Source organism: Fusarium solani (assembly GCF_023522795.1).
Source record: "Fusarium solani strain SB1 chromosome Unknown bctg00000004, whole genome shotgun sequence".
NCBI lineage: Eukaryota > Fungi > Ascomycota > Sordariomycetes > Hypocreales > Nectriaceae > Fusarium > Fusarium solani.
In genome coordinates, this window is record NW_027072152.1 from 751,227 (window position 1) to 770,865 (window position 19,639).

Genomic DNA, 19,639 nt, shown 5'->3' on the forward strand with positions numbered 1-19,639 from the left:
AAACTTGGGTCTTTCCTTTTGCCATCAAAAAGGTAAGCGAACAGGCAAAGCAACTTGACAGTCTCAGTCAAGCCAATGCAACACATTGATTGCACTACACCGCATCATCCCATCTGCCCTCCCCCCACAACTACGCATGTACGCACGACCACTGGCACTGCACGAACACAGACGTTCAAGCATCCTTCTGGCACCGGGACGCACAGAAACGCATCATATATCGAAGACAGACGCACCATTCAGGCGAAACAAGACCGTGCTTTAGCTTTGAGTCCGTGGGTGAGCCGAGAGGCGCAATTGTCCAACACATCGACTTGTGGTCCAGGCTTTGCTTTTTGGAAAGAAGGAGAGGGAGAGACAGACAAGACAAACAGACAGAGTTGGACCGTCTCCGCAGCCGAGTTCAGTCCGGTGCACAGAACTTCTTTTTTTGCAACGCCCCTCTAAAAACGTCTTTGCAACGCCTTACGGACGCCGCCTGCAAGTCTTGCAGTGTCTTCTGTGCCCCCCTGCGATCCTGGCATTCCTTGACAGCTACATACCCATTACCCCCTCCAGCCCACCCGACGCCTTCTCCCTTCATTCCAAATGCTTCCTGTAGTGTTTCCTGCAGAAACACAACAATCACAAATCCAACTCCCAGGTGACTGACTTGTTCTCTTACCCAGCCAACCAAACCAATCCTCCTCCCTCGAGTTCGTTCCTGCCTCCGTGGTTCAATCCTTCCTCATCCGCGGCCCAGTGTAAACCTCAGTACGACTTACACCACTACAACTACAACCACAACCACAAATCGATCACCCGCATTCGACTCGGCCAGCTGCATCATCTCAATCTCAATTCTCTCTTGGATACCAAGGCACAGACGCGCGCTGCATCGACCAGGGAAGGAGATACAAGAATAGAAACGGACGGACCTTTGGTTCGGGTGGTTGCTCAAACCCACCGGCCGAAACGCTACCCGATGATCTAAACGACGCCTCCGATTGTCAGCGGCAATCGCAATGCTGAGCGACCAACCCATGCGAGCCAGTCTCCAGGTGGCTCCTCTAACCATCGCTAAGGCCCGAACCGATACGTCTGGAGATGCTTCATCGACTTTGGACAACGACACGACTCTTTACTCACAATCTCAAATGACACCACCCGCTACTCCCAATGGCTCGCAGGAGGACCTCTCGCCCCAGTCGCCTCAGTACACTCCTCCTCACGTATTCCACAACTTCCTGCGAGCCTTCTACCCCTTCAACCCCAGCTATGCCATGTCCGACTCGAGCGTGACGTTACCGCTCAACGAGGGCGATGTCATCCTGGTACACTCAATCCACACCAATGGATGGGCCGACGGCACGCTGCTGGTCTCGGGCGCCCGCGGCTGGCTACCGACCAATTACTGCGAGGCCTATGAGCCCGAGGACATGTGCAACCTTCTCAAGGCCCTCTTGAACTTTTGGGATCTGCTTCGAAGCACCACTATCAATGATAGGGAGATGTTTGGCAACCAAGAGTTCATGAAGGGTATCATTGCTGGCGTCCGATTCTTATTGGTAAGTTACCCCGGCGCTTACATGGCGTCCCCAACCTCGTCCGCCACTCAATCACCTTGTACCTAACCGTCATGCACAGGAGCGCACCAATTGCCTGAACCGAGAATCGCCTTTTATCCAGAGGAGTGATCCTCTGCGAAAGTGCCGCAAGTCTCTTCTTTCCGAGCTATCATCGTTGGTCAAGACGGCCAAGCGGCTACAAGAAACACAGCGTCTTGAGACTGCCCCCGCCGAGGATGTCAACGATATTATCGACGAAATGATCCTCAAGGCCTTCAGAATCGTTACAAAGGGCGTCCGCTTTATGGATGTACTTGAAGAGGACCGGAGGGCGCGTGCTCCTTCGGCCGTCAGCATCATGGATACGGTGCTCGAAGAGTCGTACGTTCCTCCGACGCCGCCGGCCGACCAATCTACCTTTGACGATCAAAGCCATCGCGCCGTAAACGACACCGACTCCCAGGCCGCCACAAGTGTCGTAGCCTCTGAGTCGAGTGAGAGCACCCAGACGTCGGCCATCTTGAATAAGCGCCTCTCGTCTCTCTGCTCTCCCAATGGCCCGAGCTCTCACAGGTTGTCCCAGGGAAGCATGGCCCAAACTCACCGCCTGTCTGCCAGCATTTCGCACAGAGTTTCTTTTGCTGGACCTTCATCGGTGTCTAGAGCCCATCATCTTGTCACTGAGCGCCTGAACCGGAGTCACGATACCTTCCTGTCACACCTTGGCTCTTTCATCGGCCGTCTCCATCTTCAATCTCAGTCCCGACCAGAACTCGCTTCAGCCATCCGTCAATCTGCACTCTCCGGTGGTGAGCTGCTGGCTGTTATCGACGGTGTCTATGACCACATCAACTCCAGCTCCGAGGCTCTCGCCCAAGCGCGTGCCACAATGTTTGAGCGAATTCAGGACCTCGTCTTCTCCGCCCGCGATACCCTGGTCAACGCTGCATCCGAAGAGGCTGATCTGATTATGCCGCACGACAATAGCATGCTTCTCGCTTCGGCCACCGGCTGCGTTAGAGCTGCAGGAGACTGCGTCGCCAAGGCTAAGGCTTCCATTGAGCGTATTGGCGATTTTGAGTTTGAGCTTGAGACGAGTAGCCTGGGCATTGATCTAAGCATTCTCGACATTGAGATTGAGACCGAGGAGCGCGCCAGGACCCCATCGGTCGCTGATCCCACCGAGACCGCCAGCGTGGCCGAGTCGAATCGTACTTCAGGGTCCTCTACTCCCGCACCTCGTCGACTGACTGTTGTCGCGATTGACAAGCCGCTACCTGAAGTCCCCCAGGTTACGACTCCTACCGACGAGCAGACCGCCCACCCTTCACCCGCCGTTTCTCGACGTTCCTCAGTAAATGACGACCAGCTGTCCAGCATGGCCTCTTCCGTCTCCTCTCTTCGACCCTCGCTTCCTCCTCTTCCCAAGCTCTCCACCAGCTTGCTGCCCAGCGGTGAAGATTTTAGCCCTATCGACAACACCAGCCACGACAACGACTTGACCTCTCGCTTTGAGAGCATGGTCGCCTCTAGCGCTGGCAGCAGCGCCACATATCTGAGCCGAGACTCCGAGGTCAGCATCGTCTCGCAGTCCTCTACCCGAGCTACAACACCCGACCACACTCTGGCTCCCCGCAAGCAGCCTTCCATTTCTAACCTCAGCAATGCTGGAAGCTCTTCTCAGACCGAGGAGGTGGATGTCGAGTCAAGACTCATGGAGAAGACATTCGCTCACGAGCTCATGTTCAACAAGGAGGGCCAAGTTACTGGCGGCTCTCTTCCCGCTCTTGTTGAGCGCCTCACCACCCACGAGTCCACTCCCGACGCCATGTTTGTCTCTACTTTCTACCTCACCTTCCGACTTTTCTGCTCTCCGGTGCGACTGGCAGAAGCACTGATTGAGCGATTCGACTACGTCCACGACTCGCCGCATGTGGCTGGACCCGTTCGATTGAGGGTATACAATGCTTTCAAGGGCTGGCTCGAGTCCCACTGGCGTGATGAGACTGACCGACAGGCTCTGGACCTGATCATTCCTTTTGCCGAGTTTAAGCTTGCTTCTGTTCTGCCTTCGGCCGGCCGACGCCTGCATGAGCTTGCGCAGCGGGTTTCAGGCGAGGGTTCGCTGGTGCCTCGGCTTGTCTCATCGATGGGCAAGACGAACACGTCAATTGGGCAATACGTGCCAGCCGAGACCCCCTTGCCTATCCCTGCCATTACCAAGGGCCAGCTCAACCTCCTCACTGCTTTCAAGATGGGCGTCGCTCAGCCCAGCATCCTCGACTTTGATCCTCTGGAGCTGGCACGTCAATTGACCATTAAGCAGATGACTATCTTCTGTTCCATTCTTCCCGAGGAGCTCCTTGCCTCTCAGTGGATGAAGAAGGGTGGCGTCGACGCCCCCAATGTCAAGGCTATGTCATCTCTGTCGACTGATCTCTCCAACCTTGTCGCCGAGACCATTCTCCAGCAGCAAGAGGTCAAGAAGCGCGCCCAGGTCATCAAGCACTGGATCAAGATCGCACACCAGTGCCTTGAGCTCCACAACTATGACGGACTCATGGCCATTATCTGCATCTTGAACAGCAGCACCATCAGCCGTCTTCGAAAGACTTGGGACATCATCTCTACCAAGCGTAAGGAGATGCTTCGAAACCTCCAGGCCCTTGTTGAGCCCTCTCAGAACAACAAGGTCTTGCGAACTCGTCTCCACGACCACGTCCCCCCTTGCCTGCCATTCCTTGGCATGTACCTGACCGACTTGACATTTGTCGACATTGGCAACCCAGCCACCAAGCAGATGTCGATTGGCCATGAATCGGAGGAGGCTGGTGCTGGCGGTATTACCATTGTCAACTTTGACAAGCACGCCCGCACTGCTAAGATCATTGGAGAGCTTCAGCGATTCCAGATCCCTTACCGACTGACCGAGGTGCCAGACATGCAGGACTGGATCTCGTCCCAGATCAGCCAAGTCCGTGACACCGACGAGGGCAACGTGCAGGTCAGCTACTACCGCAAGAGTCTCCTGCTCGAGCCCCGCGAGACGGCCAACCGCCCTGCCGTCGAGTCCTCAGCCGCCTCCATTATCGGTGTCGGAGGCAGCCGTGCGGACCTCTTCGCCTGGATGTCTCGAGACCGAGGCGCCCAAACACCAACACCCGCTCAAGTATAAGTAAGAGCTCGCTTGATGCTTGCTAGCTCGACAACCTCGGCCCTAGATCGGGCTGACGCATCGATTTACCACCACCATTACCATACCACGCGCACATATTACTTCATCAGTAACTACATTCATCAGTATACCCCCCATTTTTTTTTGTCCTGGACTTCATCAGCAGAGATGGGAAAAACATCGTCATGTCCTTATTTTTGTCCTGGATTCATCAGAGATGGGAAACATCGTCATGTCTATACCACTATATCCATCGGCACAACGGCGTTATTCACATTTGGGTCTGCAATTTTCTGTTTTTGCGGTTTTCATGTCGGTTCCCACGGGCGGAGCTCGACCAAGAATTACATACATTACGTGGCGCGAGCGCTCTACCCTCTGGGACATGAAGGGGATGAGGAGTCTGGAGAGGTTCATGTTTGGAATCACAGCATGTCACTGCGGCACCCTGCCTTGGTCATTCGTTTGGGCTCTTTTTCAGGGTATGGACGCAGCCTCTCAGACTCGCTCTGCTTTTTGTTCTGTTTCTTCTCTACATTCTGTATTTTCTCTTCTTCTCTCTGGGCGGAGATGGACCGGGCGTCGAAAACAAAAATCTTATGGCACGGGGCGTGCAACCAGGTTCCAGGAACGGCTACGACGACGACTAACTATTGTGGGATTCTTGCTTTTTCATCTGGTGGCTGTTTCTTTTCTTTCTCTTGGGTTTTGTCTGTAAACGACCGGAAAGGCAGGCTGTCTGGAACTGGAACTGTTGGCTGTGCTGCAGCGGCATGGCTGGGTTGTACGTGTGTGTATCTATTTCTCTTGTACGATGAAGACGGCGACCTTGGCCGTTTGTTTCTGCTCCTGGGACGGAGTGGGATAAAAAGAGGATGGGAATAACAGAAAGATCAAAAGGAAAGGTTCCGCATAGGAACGAGCTGAAAGAATAAAACGAAGAAATAGGATTCATTGTCCTCAATACTGGTTCCGTTCCTCTCGTCTCGTGAAGTATTGTGATGCCAACTTGGAAGAATGAATTCCTTACCTCAGAGTATAATGTCTTGGTCTCCTCCCCCAACCCCCTTGATCAAGCTTCATCAAGGGAGTAGGCGTTTGGCATGCCAATGTACGTAGCTCTTTGACGTTTTCTTGAATATTAGCTGAGGTATTTACTACATCATCCTCGCCAGACCTGAAGTCTAATGCAGCATTATCATCGTCAACAAGCTAGCTCAACAGTGTAATCAAACGCATGGGGATCAATATCTTTTCATATCAGAGCCATCATAGTAGCAGTCTGACGTGAGAGAGATGCTTTCACACAAGGACCACCACCCTCCTCCGTCTGATACGGGTCGATACCATCCTGAATGACGAGACCAAGCTTATGGCCTGTGTGACCCTTTTATCGCTCGCTATATAAAGGAGAAGAAAGAAAAGACCAGCACGGCCAAAACTGAGCCATCCGTTGATTCTAAGAAGCACCGAGATATGTATTGTGACGCCTTTGATACTGGACAGCACCTAGTCTCAGGGGTTTACCTCAATGTTGTTCCTCCACCTGTGCATCCTCCCATTAGCATCAAGTAGTACAAGTATCGATGATCCTGGGGAGCAAGGTTGTAAGAAAAGACTAAGAAATCCTTTTCACCTTGGATCTCTATTCTCTTGCCCTTAGAGTACTATTGGATACAATCAGCAAGAGACGCTGATAATCATTTAGGGGGGATAGCTGTATAGCCTTACCTAGTGTTATGTCAAATACCCAAGCTGGTGTACTAAACACATGCCTCCTTGCAATGATTGACATAGATCTCAACTATATACATGCTCATCTTTAACTCTCTTCAAATTGCGAGGAACGAGTGCAAGACGGATCAACTTTGTGATATTTTGCCTCCTTTAGAAAGTCATACATCTTCATTAATTACAGACAGCTCCATGCTACATCATTCCTTTGCTTGAATCTAAGCCCCCAAAGGTATCATCCATTTCATCCCATTCCATTCCATACCAATCGCCTCGACGCACATAGACGCCAGATCGTTAAAATTAAGTTTGCTTTAAATGCACCGCTTATATATGCCCAGAGTTTGCATTCTCTCAAGACTCAGGGTCAACAACCTTCTTATCCGTAGGACCGGCAATGACATCCTCAATCGTCTCGTCGCTGAACTTGAGATCCTCCTCGATGGAGACACTGTCCTGGATGCGCATGAAGATGACGGGGGCGGCGATGAGGAGGGAGGCGGCGAGGCAGCCCCAGGTGGCGCCGAAGATTGTGTCGAAGGGCTTTTTGATGCCGTCAAGACGCCAGAAGATGGCGGCACCAGCAGACTGGATGCCCTTGTAGAAGCCTGAAATATTTGTCAATAATCTGTTCTAACTCGTGAAAACGAATACATACCAGCAAAGTTGGCAGTCTTGCGGCCAGAGTTGGAGAGGGCGCCCATGTACCAGTAGATGCAAGTTTGCCAGGCGGCATCAAAGAAGCCATAGAAGAAGTAGAGGAACATGGGACCAAGGAAGAGCTTGTTGCCATCCTCCCAGTCAATCTTCTGGTCCTCATTCTTGGGGTCCATGGCAATCTCACGGGGTGTCTGGTCCTTCTGCCAGGCATAACCACCACCCCAGATGGCAAAGGTCAGGACAAAGAGCATGATGAGAGAGATCTTGGCACGGAGGCTGCGGCGGATGCTGGCAACGTCGAGGCCGTAGCCGACAATGAGGGCACCAATGATCTGGGCGAGCCAGTAGAGCAGGTTGTTGAGGGCGCGGGTTCGGGTGTTGAAGTGGGCGAGGTTCATGTCGACGTTCTGGTACGTGTAGAAGATGTTGGACGAGAAGAACATGGGGAAGAGGAGAACAACCCAGGGGGCGTCATATAGAGTCTCCCACAGACCCTTGATCTCGGTGCTCCACGAGGGGTTCTTCATGACAATGACCTTGGTGTTGTCCTCCCGGACGACCTTGTCGGCGTCGCAGATGAAGAGAGCCAGGATAGCACCGATACACATCAGAACGATGAAGGCGGCATAAGTGCCATCAGTGACAGGGCCGGCCTTCTTGTTGATGTTTTGAGCCAATGGGATCTGAGATACCACGTTAGTAACCACCAACTCTGAGTGAATAGTCTGGAACTCACGAGCGAGCCAATAACAGCACCCATGTTGAAAATAACCCAAAACCAGGAAATGTAACGACCCTTGCTGTGCTCGGGAGGATACGACATCATGATGGCGCCCTGGGCGGTCCACAAAAGACCGGCGCAAACACCAAGCAGTGCACCAGCAAAGACAACGAAGCCCATGTTCTGGGTGTGAGTGAAGCACAGGAACGAGGCGGCATAGACGCAGTATCCCAGTCCTCCGATTGAGAGGGTCAGACGAAGACCCAGGCGGTTGGCAAAGGTGCCGGCAAAGAAGCCGACCACGGCGAAAGTGCTGTAGAGGGCCGTGTTGGCATGATCCTGGGCCTCGTTGGAAACCTGTCCGCCGCCGCCGAGACCAGTCAAGGCATTGAACATGCCAGGGCACAAGAAGCAGACGAGAGAAACCATCAAGAGCTGCATCTTTGGCGAAGCATACCAGAGCTCAGTGCGGCCTGCCTTGAAGCCCTTGTACATCCATCCTGCAGGGCGGAAGCCGTCTGTAGTTGTCGCGGGGGCATTGTCGCTGCCGTCTGCTGCTGAGTGGGTTACATCGCCCTTTTCGTTGGGAGCCATGATGAAGGTGAAGATCGATGGCGTCGATAGTGTCGATGAGTTTAGTGTCAAGGGTCAGGGCCCTACGTCAAGCTCAGAGACGAAATCTCTAGAGCTGGGGAACAAGTAATAAAGAACTCAAGAGTGATTGAGTATCGAGTGTAACCTGATAGTCAAGAGTGTCAGTGAATACCGAATTGTCGCGTCCCTGGGTCGAATTAAAGTAGTCGGGGAGAAGGGGCCATCAAGTAGTCTCTGGCTGTGGAGAGACAAGGGCACGAGGCGACCTGCGAGACCAAAAATAACCCCTGTCGCAAGGTGCCGTCGAGTAGGACAGGGACTGCCAGGGGTCAAGGGCCGATGGCAGGTAACAGTGGACTGTCTCCCCAGCTATCGGAGCAGCGTGAGGTGAGGTGGATAAGGTGGTACTGGAGCAGGGCGGAGTGGTGCGGCTTTCTTGACGGGGATATGCCCATCGGAGAGTGGCGCACCACTTGCTACCATAGACGGACGGGCACGGGAGCGACGCAAACAGAGGCACTTACAAGAGACACACGCTACGTGACAGCGCGGGGGAAGTTGACGATGCCTGGAGTGTGGAGGTGGAGGGTTGGTGGGTATCTGGAGATGATGCTTTCGGTGTCGGTTGCAGACGCGATTATCAAAGAGCCAAGCTGTGAAGAGCAGGTGTTTTTTTTCCTTGCTCGCGAACCAACGTTTGTGATTGCTTGTCGGGTGTTTTTTATTTGTTGCTTGCGAATGCTGCGTTACGTCGTACCGTTTCTTTCTCGATCAAAGGCACTGTTTGTCCCCAGAGGGGAAATCTCTCTAACTGAGACAACGATGCAGAACTTGGTTGCTATGGCACGAGCGCAGCCTAGATTTTTGTGAAGTGAAGCAAAGATGGAATCAGGAATGCAGTAGGCGACCCGTAGATTCGAGGTCTAGAAGCTGAGCTGAGAAGCACGAAGGAAGGGGAATCTGATGGCGTGCATATGCGAAATCGACAGAGGCTGGCACTGACAATGGGCAGTGTAAGCCACTGTCAGCGACACCGTCAGCTTCTGCAAATAAACTCGAGGCGCTGTCAAAGCAAAAGCAACACCATTAACAAGCTTTACTGGTTCGCCCCCCCTAATGGAAATGTCCGTAGAGTAAAGAACCCTTGCTGGCAATCAGCAAATTCAGCTCCGGCAGGATCGTGGTCAGGCCCAAGCTCATCAATCCTCCCGAGCTTCATCAAAGCCTCCATCCGTCGATACGGCCGGTACATGGGTCAAGGCCGTTGAAGCCGCCCGTTGAATGCCCTAGGATTGGACCGTTGGTCAATCTCACTCTCATCCGATTCCTTCTACAATGCAGGCATCACGTTGCGCCTTTCTTTTTTCTTACTCTGAATCATCTCGACCGCCACGAAGCATGTTCTAGACAAATGCTCTTCTTCTTCACGATGCCTCGTCTTGACGAAAGTTGCATCTTTCACGATACCCTACTCAATGACTCGATGTTGGATGCTATGTTTAGCCTGAAGATTGGCCTGGACCAAAGCTTGCATCTGCACTCTCAGAGCCACAGTCAGTGGCAGTTGCCGCCAGAAACCCCAGATCGATAAGGGCGACCCACCTCCAGAGGGGAAAGGGCCGAATGCCTGGCCTCGTGATTGGGCACCCCCAGAGCCAGCAACGGCCTCACTGAGAGGAAGCACTGTCCAACCAACGAGGCAAACCTGTAAAATGTCTTGCCTTCTCGTGACCAAGATAACCCGATTCTCATCGTTAATACTTTCCATTATCTATCTGAGTTGTCTTTTTTCTCAATACGAAGATAACTTGACCATTACGAGGTCGTGGCTGTCATCATCATTCCCAAGTGCTGACTCCTGATCAAGTCAGTGGCCGGGCTCCATAATTCGCCGCCTTGCTCTCTTTCGTATCAAAGCCCGACATTATCACTAATGAATGACATTTCCAATGGACATCAACCATGACAGACAATTTAGCTTAGCCCCCGTGAGCCGCGGCTGTAAAGGCCCCTGCGCTCGCTAGTAGCCGCCCCTACAACTTCGGTTCCTGGCGCGCTCGCTGGGCCTTATCCGCATGTAACGTTTCCTTGTGCGCTCCATCGAAAGGTTCAGCTATCGCCCGTTGCCGAACGTTGGTTCCAGCGGACTGGCAGCGCTCCTCAACGGCCAGCCACACTGTTCGGATGGTCCTGTGACGGGTTATCCCCGGGGTTGCATCGAGCCAGATACCGTTGCCAACTGTTTTGAGGTTACACTGACCCGGCCATCTCCCAACTCCTGATATCGAATGTCGTACCGTTGAGCGGTCAACTGCCACTAGCCCCAGATTGATCTTCCTCTTGGCTCAAATGGTCACTTCACTTCTCCTGGACAAGTTGCATTCGGTAACCATCGGTTCCATCCAGCGAAACGCAGCAAGGGTAGTTATTGGGAACGGCATGGGGAACCATGTCAGGATTACCATGGACTCGTGACCGGATAGTTGAAGTATCTGGCTCATTGCCGAGGTTTGGTTTCTGGTGATTTTTATCTTTGGTGTTGTTACTTGCCTCTTCTTTTCATGATAGCTATTTGCAACGTCAGAGGAACAATCAGGGTGGTCTGACAGTTCTCCATGTTACACTCTGTGCACGTGACAGGACAAGTCCATGCGGCAAGGTTGCGTTCATGATGATTGTGGGTATAACAGATTCAGAGAACCATTATCGAAACCGAAGTGTTGGGACAAGGAGACTCGACCAACAGCCCAGCAAGAGTCTGCGGTGAACATGAGGGGCCCTCGATGACTGAGAGGCTACCATCACACGATCTGGCCCAACGCGTAATTGGCGCTGAGACTTCTCGGTAGTGTTATCCAGAACTTTTGAGGTGATGAAATGTCTAATGCCAACCAAGGTGGATTGGTGATCGAGGCTGTTGACATCGTGCCGAGTACTTGGAATCTGGTACTCCGTACCCATCGGCGAATAGATCCCTCGGCCTCTTCAAGCCATCACATTGGCTGCAAACCTCGCTAGGACAAGGTTATACAGGTGCGGTGCCTGCGTCGAATCAGTGGCTGAGAACCAAGATTGCACCTTTCCCCGGATTTTACTCGGCGAATTCTATGCAACCGGCAACTGGGCATTGGTTAATCATCCACTTGTCTTCTTCTGTGTACATGTCTGACGGTTTTGTATATCATGTATCATCCTGACGGGATTGGCCTGCTCGATTCTATCAAGGTGTTTCAACTTGTGTGAACAAACATTGGTAGCTTTCCTGGTGCCATCAAGGTTCGGCAACAACTCACGATATTTGTCAGTCATTGCCGAGAAATGTTTCCGCGGAGTCATCGCCGACTGAGGATGACCAAGCCAATTCACGTGTAGGTCAGAGCTCCTGTCAAGCCAATACCAACATCGCAATTGGTCAATTGGGCATGCCGGAGAAGCTCAAACTCGACGAATCAACCACAGTGGCAATATTGCAATGCCATTCTTTGTCATGCCTTGGATAATACCAATTCCCCATAGTCGCGGAGAAATTCTCGCCTCGCCCAGGTCACGCCACAGTGCGCAGAAGACTGAGTAATTCTCGTCCTCTGATTGGCTCGGGCCACATCGGGCGTGGCTCCCTGACGTACAAGCCTTGCCCTTCGGCTCTCCGGCTGCAAACGCCTTTTAGCACCGAGCAGCCGGCTTTGAAATCCACCTTCGACCCTCCAATTCCCAACATCCATCTACAGTCAACACCAACCTGAGACGAACAACCTATCTCCATGCCCCGACAATGTTCGCTACTCGATCGGTAGCCAGAGTCGCACTGCGACGCGCTCCCAATGCCGTGAGGTATTTCTCCTCGTCCCGGCCTGTCGCTGTCGCCTACCATTCCTACACACTCCCCTCCCACAACGCTCCGCCTCCGAGAGGCGATGACGTCCCCGAGACCTCGATAGCTCAACCCGATCCTCTTCCTAAAGTCCACGAGACACGCCCTCCTCCTCAACAGCCTCAACGACCCCAGCCGCCTCAACAACCTCAGCCGCAGCACGAGGCACCCTCACAAAATGCTGCCCCCGCCACACAGAAGGCTTCGGCACCAGCTCCGAAGCTCAACGAGAAGGAGGCCCAGAAGCCCAAGGCTGCCCGGCCACGACCAAAGCTACGAGCCCGTAAGGCGGCCATGAAGCTGACGCCCGCCGCCGTGGAGCAATTGAGGGAGATGCTCGACCAGCCCGACCCCAAGCTGATCAAGGTCGGCGTTCGGAACCGAGGTTGCAGCGGTCTGGCTTACCACCTCGAATACGTGGACAAGCCTGGTGCTTTTGACGAGACGGTGGAACAGGATGGCGTCAAGGTTTTGATCGACAGCAAGGCACTGTTTAGCATCATTGGAAGTGAAATGGACTGGGCCGAGGACAAGCTTAACCAGCGATTTGTGTTCCGGAATCCCAACATCAGTAAGTTGTCCTCATTTAGTACTTGAATATGGATTCTAACAATTGCAACAGAGGAGCAGTGCGGCTGTGGAGAGTCTTTCATGGTTTGAAACATGGCCGGCGTTTGGTCTGGACGGAATAGCAACTGACGACTTTTCCTCACACGAGACGACGTCAACCTATAGACACGAGTCAGCATTCAAGAGAAGCGTGTCCGGGATTATTTGGAAACCACATCAAAGTACAGGCCACCCTACGAGGGGTAGGACCCTGCAACACTTGGGCCAACAAACAGCACGCGGAGCGGCATTTATGAGTTGTGCCTTGTAACATGAAAAATGGGAGCCGGCGGGGATAGGCATGGGAGCCGAGGGCCTCGAACCGGCATAATCAATGGCGTTGGGTTAGATTGGAGAGACTACCTGCCTCTTGAAGAGCATTTATACCAGCGTACCTTGTGTACAGAATAGAAAGTGGCGATGCCATAACAACGACATGGCCTTGAGTGGAATGAGTGAATGAATTGTATTTGGTTCATCATGCTGATCTGGACCATCTGGGGCTGCTTGGGGTGCTGAATGTTGAAGGGGCACCAGCGAGGATAGTCGAGATTGTATCGAACAGTAAGTAAAGAATAAGGTTGAAGACCATGGTCTATGGACATCTGGAGAAGACCTGAAAAGACAGGACGGCAACGACGATGTACGAACAGCGAGGGTAGCAATCTTGAAGGTAGAAGACACCCGTTTAGTCGTTGGAGAGTTGAGACATCTATCTACTATTCAAGTGATACTGTGACACCTTTCATACCCCCTTGTATTTACACGCTTGCTAATGGATTCACTTGGACAGTGTCTCTTGAGTTAACATGGACCAGCTCACATGCATGAGTGAAGAGTCGCTCCTTCCTTGACTTGGAGTCTAAGGCTTAGGCAAGCATGTGGAAGGCGGCAAGAGATCGGCCCCACACGGCTCGAAACCGATCGAGATCTATCAAAAAAGGAAATCGACAAAAGAAAACACCAGAGGATGTGCATCACGAAGAAAACACATCCCAGGAGCAAAAAAATTCGTTTGAAAGGGCAAAAAAGCAATGTCGACAACGGCAGGATTCGAACCTACGCGTGCGAACACAATGCCTAGATATGCAAGATAGCAGGGCATCGCCTTAACCACTCGGCCACGTTGTCTTGTTGTTGAAAAGGGCACGCCGGTTTTGTTTTATCAGCTCAGGTGGAATAGAGTTGTTTACGCTTTCAACACAGAGCCAAACATGATTCCAAAGACAGGAATGGTGCCTCGTTTTACATGTTGTCGAGGTAGAACAGTGGCAAACGACGAGAAACTCAAAGCAACAAGGGTCGGGATGCCATGACAAATCTTTGAGATCACATGACTTCGCGATGTGTGTTGCTTTAGATGTTGGCGGCGTTCACGCCCTTTCGCGTGACGCATCATTTCTCGTCGCCGTTTATTTAAACATGAGCATCGCGTCAAGAACGAAATCTTGAAACAATAATCATATTTTCTAATAATCAAGATTCGTTTCCTGGCCTCTCAATTGACGACGTTCACTCGACATCTCACACTCATCTCACACTCACATACAACACGCCTGTGATATTCGGCCAAGCCATGGCAGCTAATGCTAAACGACCTCTCGAAGAACCCCTCGAGGAACGCAAGACCAAGACCACGAAGGTCAAAAAGACATCATCACCTACACCAGCCTCCACAAAGCCCTCACCCGTCCCAGACTCCATGCGCCCCCAACTCGCCCTCATCACCTCCTCCGACCGCACAGCCTTTGAGAAGCAAGTATGGACTCTCCTCTGCCAGATCCCCAAAGGATCCTTTTCAACCTACGGCCTCATGGCTGCGCATATGGGGTCTTCACCACGGGCTGTGGGCAACGCGTTGAGGCGTAACCCGTTCGCGCCAGGGGTGCCGTGTCACCGGGTCGTGGCAACGGGGGGAGCACTAGGAGGATTCAAGGGGAAGTGGCCAAAGGATGGAGAGGGAATCACGATTGATGAGAAGAAGAGGTTGCTAAGAAGCGAGGGGGTGAGGTTTGATGGGAAGGGAAAGGTTATTGGGACGCCGTTTCAAGGCTTTGTATGATGCTTGTTGTTGGAGTTTGGTATTGTCTACGGAGTATCTGGCATGATAGGACGAGCTCTGCAGGGTTGCCTAGGATTCTAGAATGGTCATGGCAAGGTTCTTGATATGAATGGGATGGTTGATGTTGCATCTTCGAATGATACACAGCAGCACTCAGGAAATAGTCGGTAATAAGAATAATTATTTCGAAAAAGCACAACCCTCGATTGTCCATCATACGAGAGATTCAAAAAAGCACTCTCGGTCTCTTGAAGCCAACTCCCGTGGGCGCTAAACACGAACGGGTCCCTGGACGTCTTCGTCCATGTGGGCCAGGGCTCGGTCAACCACGCACCGAGAGAAGCCCTGGTGTAGCCGAATCCCGGAGGTGTTTTACGCAAACTATTCGCTCGTTCACCTTGATGTTTCAATGTACGTTGTCCAGCGGACTTGTATGACCGACTTCAAGTGCCGCATGTGTGTCACGTCAGTCAATTTTGGCCTCGGTGGTCTTGTGCCGAGGAGAGCGAAAGGTGCAAGTTAGCGCTGCCGGTTACTAAAAGTGGAGGTTGTGCGTCCAATCTGCGAGAGGTCCTGTGAGATATCAAGATCCTGGAGGGTCCCACGCGCACGGCAACTGGATCATGGTCACCGAGGATGACGAGGTCTTGGGAACGGCTGTTTGGGTGTGTGATGTGAGCCGAGGCGATAGACGAGGGTGGCAGATGAGATTGTTACAAGTCACAACTAGAAGATGGTATCGTAGAAAACAGCCAGAGATGTCAAAGAAACGGTCCAAAACACTAGTTTACAATTAAAACCATTCATCTCACCTTCTCACGGTTACCACAGGCTTTATCAGGACACTTTTCTGGGCCTGCACACTGTCGTCACAGGGAAGTCGATTCCCCGGTTAGTGGGCTGGGTACCTCGGTCAATATCTTTTCCGCGTCCCTAGCCCGACAAATCCCGTGCCAGAAAAGGTGGGGCGCACCAAGGGCCTTTCGTCTGCGTTTTTGGGCGGGTGGTCCGTTGGGGGCTTCCAGTTGGCTCCTGACTTGATCAAGCAGGCTTTTGACTTGACAGCTTGGTCCTCATCATCCGAAAAACCTCTTTTTTTCTCTCACGATCTCCCCTTTCTCTCACATCTCTCCTCGCCAATCTCCCCTCTCCTCAGTCACAATGTTCAAGCTCGGCCGTAGTCGCGCTGTGGCTTCGGCCCTCAACGCCTCCAAGGTACGTCTCGATCTCGCATGAGTACTGGCAGACAAGCATGTGGTGTGGTTGCTGACGTCGAATCTACGATAGCTCCAATTTGCTGCTCCCGCCGCTCGATTCCCCGGCGTTCAACAAAGGAGAGCTCTGAGCATTCACGAGTACCTTTCTGCCGACCTCCTGCGACAGGTAAGAGCTCCCTCATCCTGTCCTATCCCCCTTTTGCGACCGTCTTCGTTATCGCGAGCCAAACAATGGGGCCACTTCTGGTCGTCCCGCTCATCATGTGCTCTGATCTCACATGCATGCACAACGAACTGCGGCTAACCACCTATGATGTCAACAGTATGGCGTCGGCGTCCCCAAGGGAGCTGTCGCAAAGACGGCCAAGGAGGCCAAGCAGGTCGCTGAGCAGATTGGCACCGAGGACATGGTCATCAAGGCCCAGGTCCTTGCCGGCGGTCGAGGAAAGGGTACTTTCGACAATGGCCTCAAGGGCGGTGTCCGTGTCATCTACTCTCCCCACGAGGCCGAGATGTTTGCCCAGCAGATGATCGGCTACAACCTCATCACCAAGCAGACGGGTGCTGGCGGCCGTCTCTGCAACTCTGTCTACATCTGCGAGCGCAAGTTTGCTCGTCGCGAGTTCTACCTGGCCATCCTTATGGATCGTCAACACCAGTGCCCCGTCATCGTGTCCTCTTCCCAGGGTGGAATGGATATCGAGACCGTTGCCAAGGAGAACCCCAGTGCCATCAACACCAACTACATCGATATCAACGTTGGTGTGACTGACGAGATTGCCCGCGGCATCGCCACCAAGCTCGGCTTCAGCGAGCAGTGCATCGAGGAGGCCAAGGACACCATCCAGAAGCTCTACCAGATCTTCAAGGAGAAGGACTCGACCCAGATTGAGATCAACCCTCTGTCCGAGACTTCCGACCACCAGGTTCTCTGCATGGACGCCAAGTTCGGCTTCGACGACAATGCCGATTTCCGACAGAAGGAGGTGTTTGAGTGGCGCGACACCAGCCAGGAGGACCCTGATGAGGTCCGCGCTGCCGAGTCCAACCTCAACTTCATCAAGCTCGATGGTGATATTGGCTGCCTTGTCAACGGTGCCGGTCTTGCCATGGCCACCATGGACATTATCAAGCTGAACGGTGGTCAGCCCGCCAATTTCCTCGACGTTGGTGGTGGTGCCACTCCTGCCGCCATTAGGGAGGCTTTCGAGCTCATCACCAGCGACGCCAAGGTCACTGCCATCTTTGTCAACATCTTTGGCGGTATCGTGCGATGCGATGCCATCGCCACTGGTTTGATCAAGACTGTCGAGAGCTTGAACCTCAAGATCCCCATCATTGCCCGTCTCCAGGGTACCAACGTCGATGCTGCCCACCAACTCATCAACGACTCTGGTCTCAAGATCTTCTCCATCGATGACCTACAAAGCGCCGCCGAGAAGGCCGTACAGCTGTCCAAGGTCGTCAAGCTCGGTAAGTTGCCTGTCTGGGATTCATGTTTCCAAGTACTAACGCATTCGCAGCTCGCGATATCGATGTCGGCGTCGAGTTCACCCTGGGTATCTAAGCGACACAATCGCAAACCAGATAGACGGGGCGAGGGTTGAATATGGTGTAATAACGATCTGTGAGGCTAGAGTCCCGAGTGCTGAATCTCCGCAAGACGGGGAGAACAGACTGGAGATTATACGGGAGGGTGTTTCTGTTTTTAATTAGCATGCATCGATCGATCCGCCTTGGAGGTCGCGGCTCGCAAGGCGTATGATTTTGATGCCTTTGAATGGGTCCAACGGTTCAATAGAAGGACGGATCAAAGGATACGGGCGAAGGCCTCGAATAAGATGATTCCGCGGTCGTTTCTTTATGTCCATGATGGTGTTGCATGTCTGCGTACAGTCCTGGTCGACACTTGCTAACCATTGATTGTGTTTCTCAGTGGTGTATGAATGATGATCAGATCATGCCGGATATAGAGAGTCTGATGGTGGATTAACGGATGTGCAAGCCATTCTTGGCCATGAAGTTGGGCCAGGGCTGATGAGCCTGTGCCTGGTGCCTGAGCGACAGGGGACGCTGCGGCGGGATGACGAGGGAGGATGAGAAAAACTCTTAATGACAAGCTTCTTTACGAGTATCCACTGAGCCTCGTCTGAAAAAAGGTCTGAAAGGAGAAGATTCAGATAAGAGACAGATTATGGCGTGTGTTTCCTCACTTGTCACACAAGATGTGAGATTTCGGGGTCGAGGGTGATATGAGTGTGACTGTTCGGTCCAGGCTCGGCTATCGACCGTCTCGGGTGGAAGGGGGATGGTGCCATGTACTTGTCTTTTTGAAGACGAGAGACTCAGAGTGGAAACAGGTTTGTCGGATTGTTCGTTTTGCTTCCGCGAGCAGGGACGAGCCTAGTTGTCATGGATAACAAGGAGATGCCTGTAAAAAAAAAATCGCCTTTTTTTTCTTGTTGCTTGTTGAGAAAAGAGAGGTCAAAGATCCTTGAAGGGGAAGGGATACATGGATGAGGCGTTCACCAGCCACACACCACCACGTTATTGGGCTTGGTGATCTGCCACGCCATTTTCAGCCTCAAAAACTTGATCAACATCCTTACATGTCTTTGAAGCTCGAGATTTTAAAACTCTTTTTTTACTGAGTGAACTTGACGTAATTTACGACTAGAAGTTTCTCATGACTCAAAGATGACTGGAAAGAAGAATTTTCTTTGCTATTCATCACTTTTCAGGCTTTTCTTATCCTCGGTTATTCCTCAGAACCAGGAGGGACGAGGCCCCACGGCGGCGGTCTTCCCGCGCGCGCCCGCGGGTCCCCTTGATTTTGTGTCCCTTCAAGGCAATCAATTGGATCGCACCCGAATCTCCTGACGTCTTTAATCTCTCTGCTTCCATATCTTCTCGGCCGGGCTGACCCGTTTAACCAATGGCCGCGAGTCTTGTGGATGCCGTTCGTGTAATGGGATAGGATGGCCGGGAATTGCAGCAGGGACAGACATTTCCAGGTCCACTGTTTTTGCCATAAGCGACTGTGACGGAAGAGCCGCATGGGGGTGTAGGTTTGCGAATACCGATCAAAGGCCGATGGATGGGCAAGGGGTGGTTTAATCTTAGATCTGGGTGGATGCAGGGACGGGAGAGATGTGTTGTTGAGTTGAGATGGTGAGAGTTGATGATATCACGAGTGAACGTCAAGATGAACTGTCCAAGAAGAAATGTTATAGAATGAGTGGAAAGGAAAAGAAAAAGAAGACAATACATGATTATTTTTTATAAGCAACCAAAGGAGTACTAATGATCCTTTTATTTAATGTTCAAGTTCATTTAGTTGTCGAAATAGCTTCAGTACTGATCTACAACTCCAACATCAAGCCTTGGCAAGTCAGCCTCTAACTACTCTCCAATACATATCGAACCAGCAAATCATAATTGGCGGAAAT

The 19,639-nt window shown here is 52.3% G+C and overlaps 5 protein-coding genes across 5 annotated transcripts; 4 read left to right on the forward strand and 1 right to left on the reverse strand.

The window, feature by feature from the left end:
- Positions 1-1,004: 1,004 nt before the first annotated feature.
- Positions 1,005-4,722, forward strand: MRS44_007310 (uncharacterized protein; the record flags this gene model as incomplete). The annotated part of the gene is made up of 2 exons (XM_046278780.2): positions 1,005-1,547; positions 1,627-4,722. 2 exons carry the CDS (start codon positions 1,005-1,007, stop codon positions 4,720-4,722), a joined length of 3,639 nt encoding a protein of 1,212 aa, XP_046129160.2.
- A 2,088-nt stretch (positions 4,723-6,810) lies between these two features.
- Positions 6,811-8,431, reverse strand: MRS44_007311 (uncharacterized protein; the record flags this gene model as incomplete). Its single annotated transcript, XM_046278779.2, has 3 exons — positions 6,811-7,064; positions 7,115-7,799; positions 7,853-8,431. 3 exons carry the CDS (start codon positions 8,429-8,431, stop codon positions 6,811-6,813), a joined length of 1,518 nt encoding a protein of 505 aa, XP_046129158.2.
- Positions 8,432-12,203: 3,772 nt separating this feature from the next.
- On the forward strand, positions 12,204-12,962 carry MRS44_007312 (uncharacterized protein; the record flags this gene model as incomplete). The annotated part of the gene is made up of 2 exons (XM_046282037.2): positions 12,204-12,873; positions 12,925-12,962. The coding sequence occupies 2 exons, from the start codon at positions 12,204-12,206 to the stop codon at positions 12,960-12,962; spliced, it is 708 nt and encodes a 235-aa protein (XP_046129157.2).
- A 1,525-nt stretch (positions 12,963-14,487) lies between these two features.
- Positions 14,488-14,973, forward strand: MRS44_007313 (uncharacterized protein; the record flags this gene model as incomplete). The annotated part of the gene is made up of 1 exon (XM_046277012.2): positions 14,488-14,973. One exon carries the CDS (start codon positions 14,488-14,490, stop codon positions 14,971-14,973), a length of 486 nt encoding a protein of 161 aa, XP_046129156.1.
- A 1,161-nt stretch (positions 14,974-16,134) lies between these two features.
- MRS44_007314 (uncharacterized protein) lies at positions 16,135-17,757 on the forward strand (the record flags this gene model as incomplete). The annotated part of the gene is made up of 4 exons (XM_046281824.2): positions 16,135-16,188; positions 16,261-16,356; positions 16,514-17,663; positions 17,714-17,757. The coding sequence occupies 4 exons, from the start codon at positions 16,135-16,137 to the stop codon at positions 17,755-17,757; spliced, it is 1,344 nt and encodes a 447-aa protein (XP_046129155.1).
- Between the last annotated feature and the right edge of the window lie 1,882 nt (positions 17,758-19,639).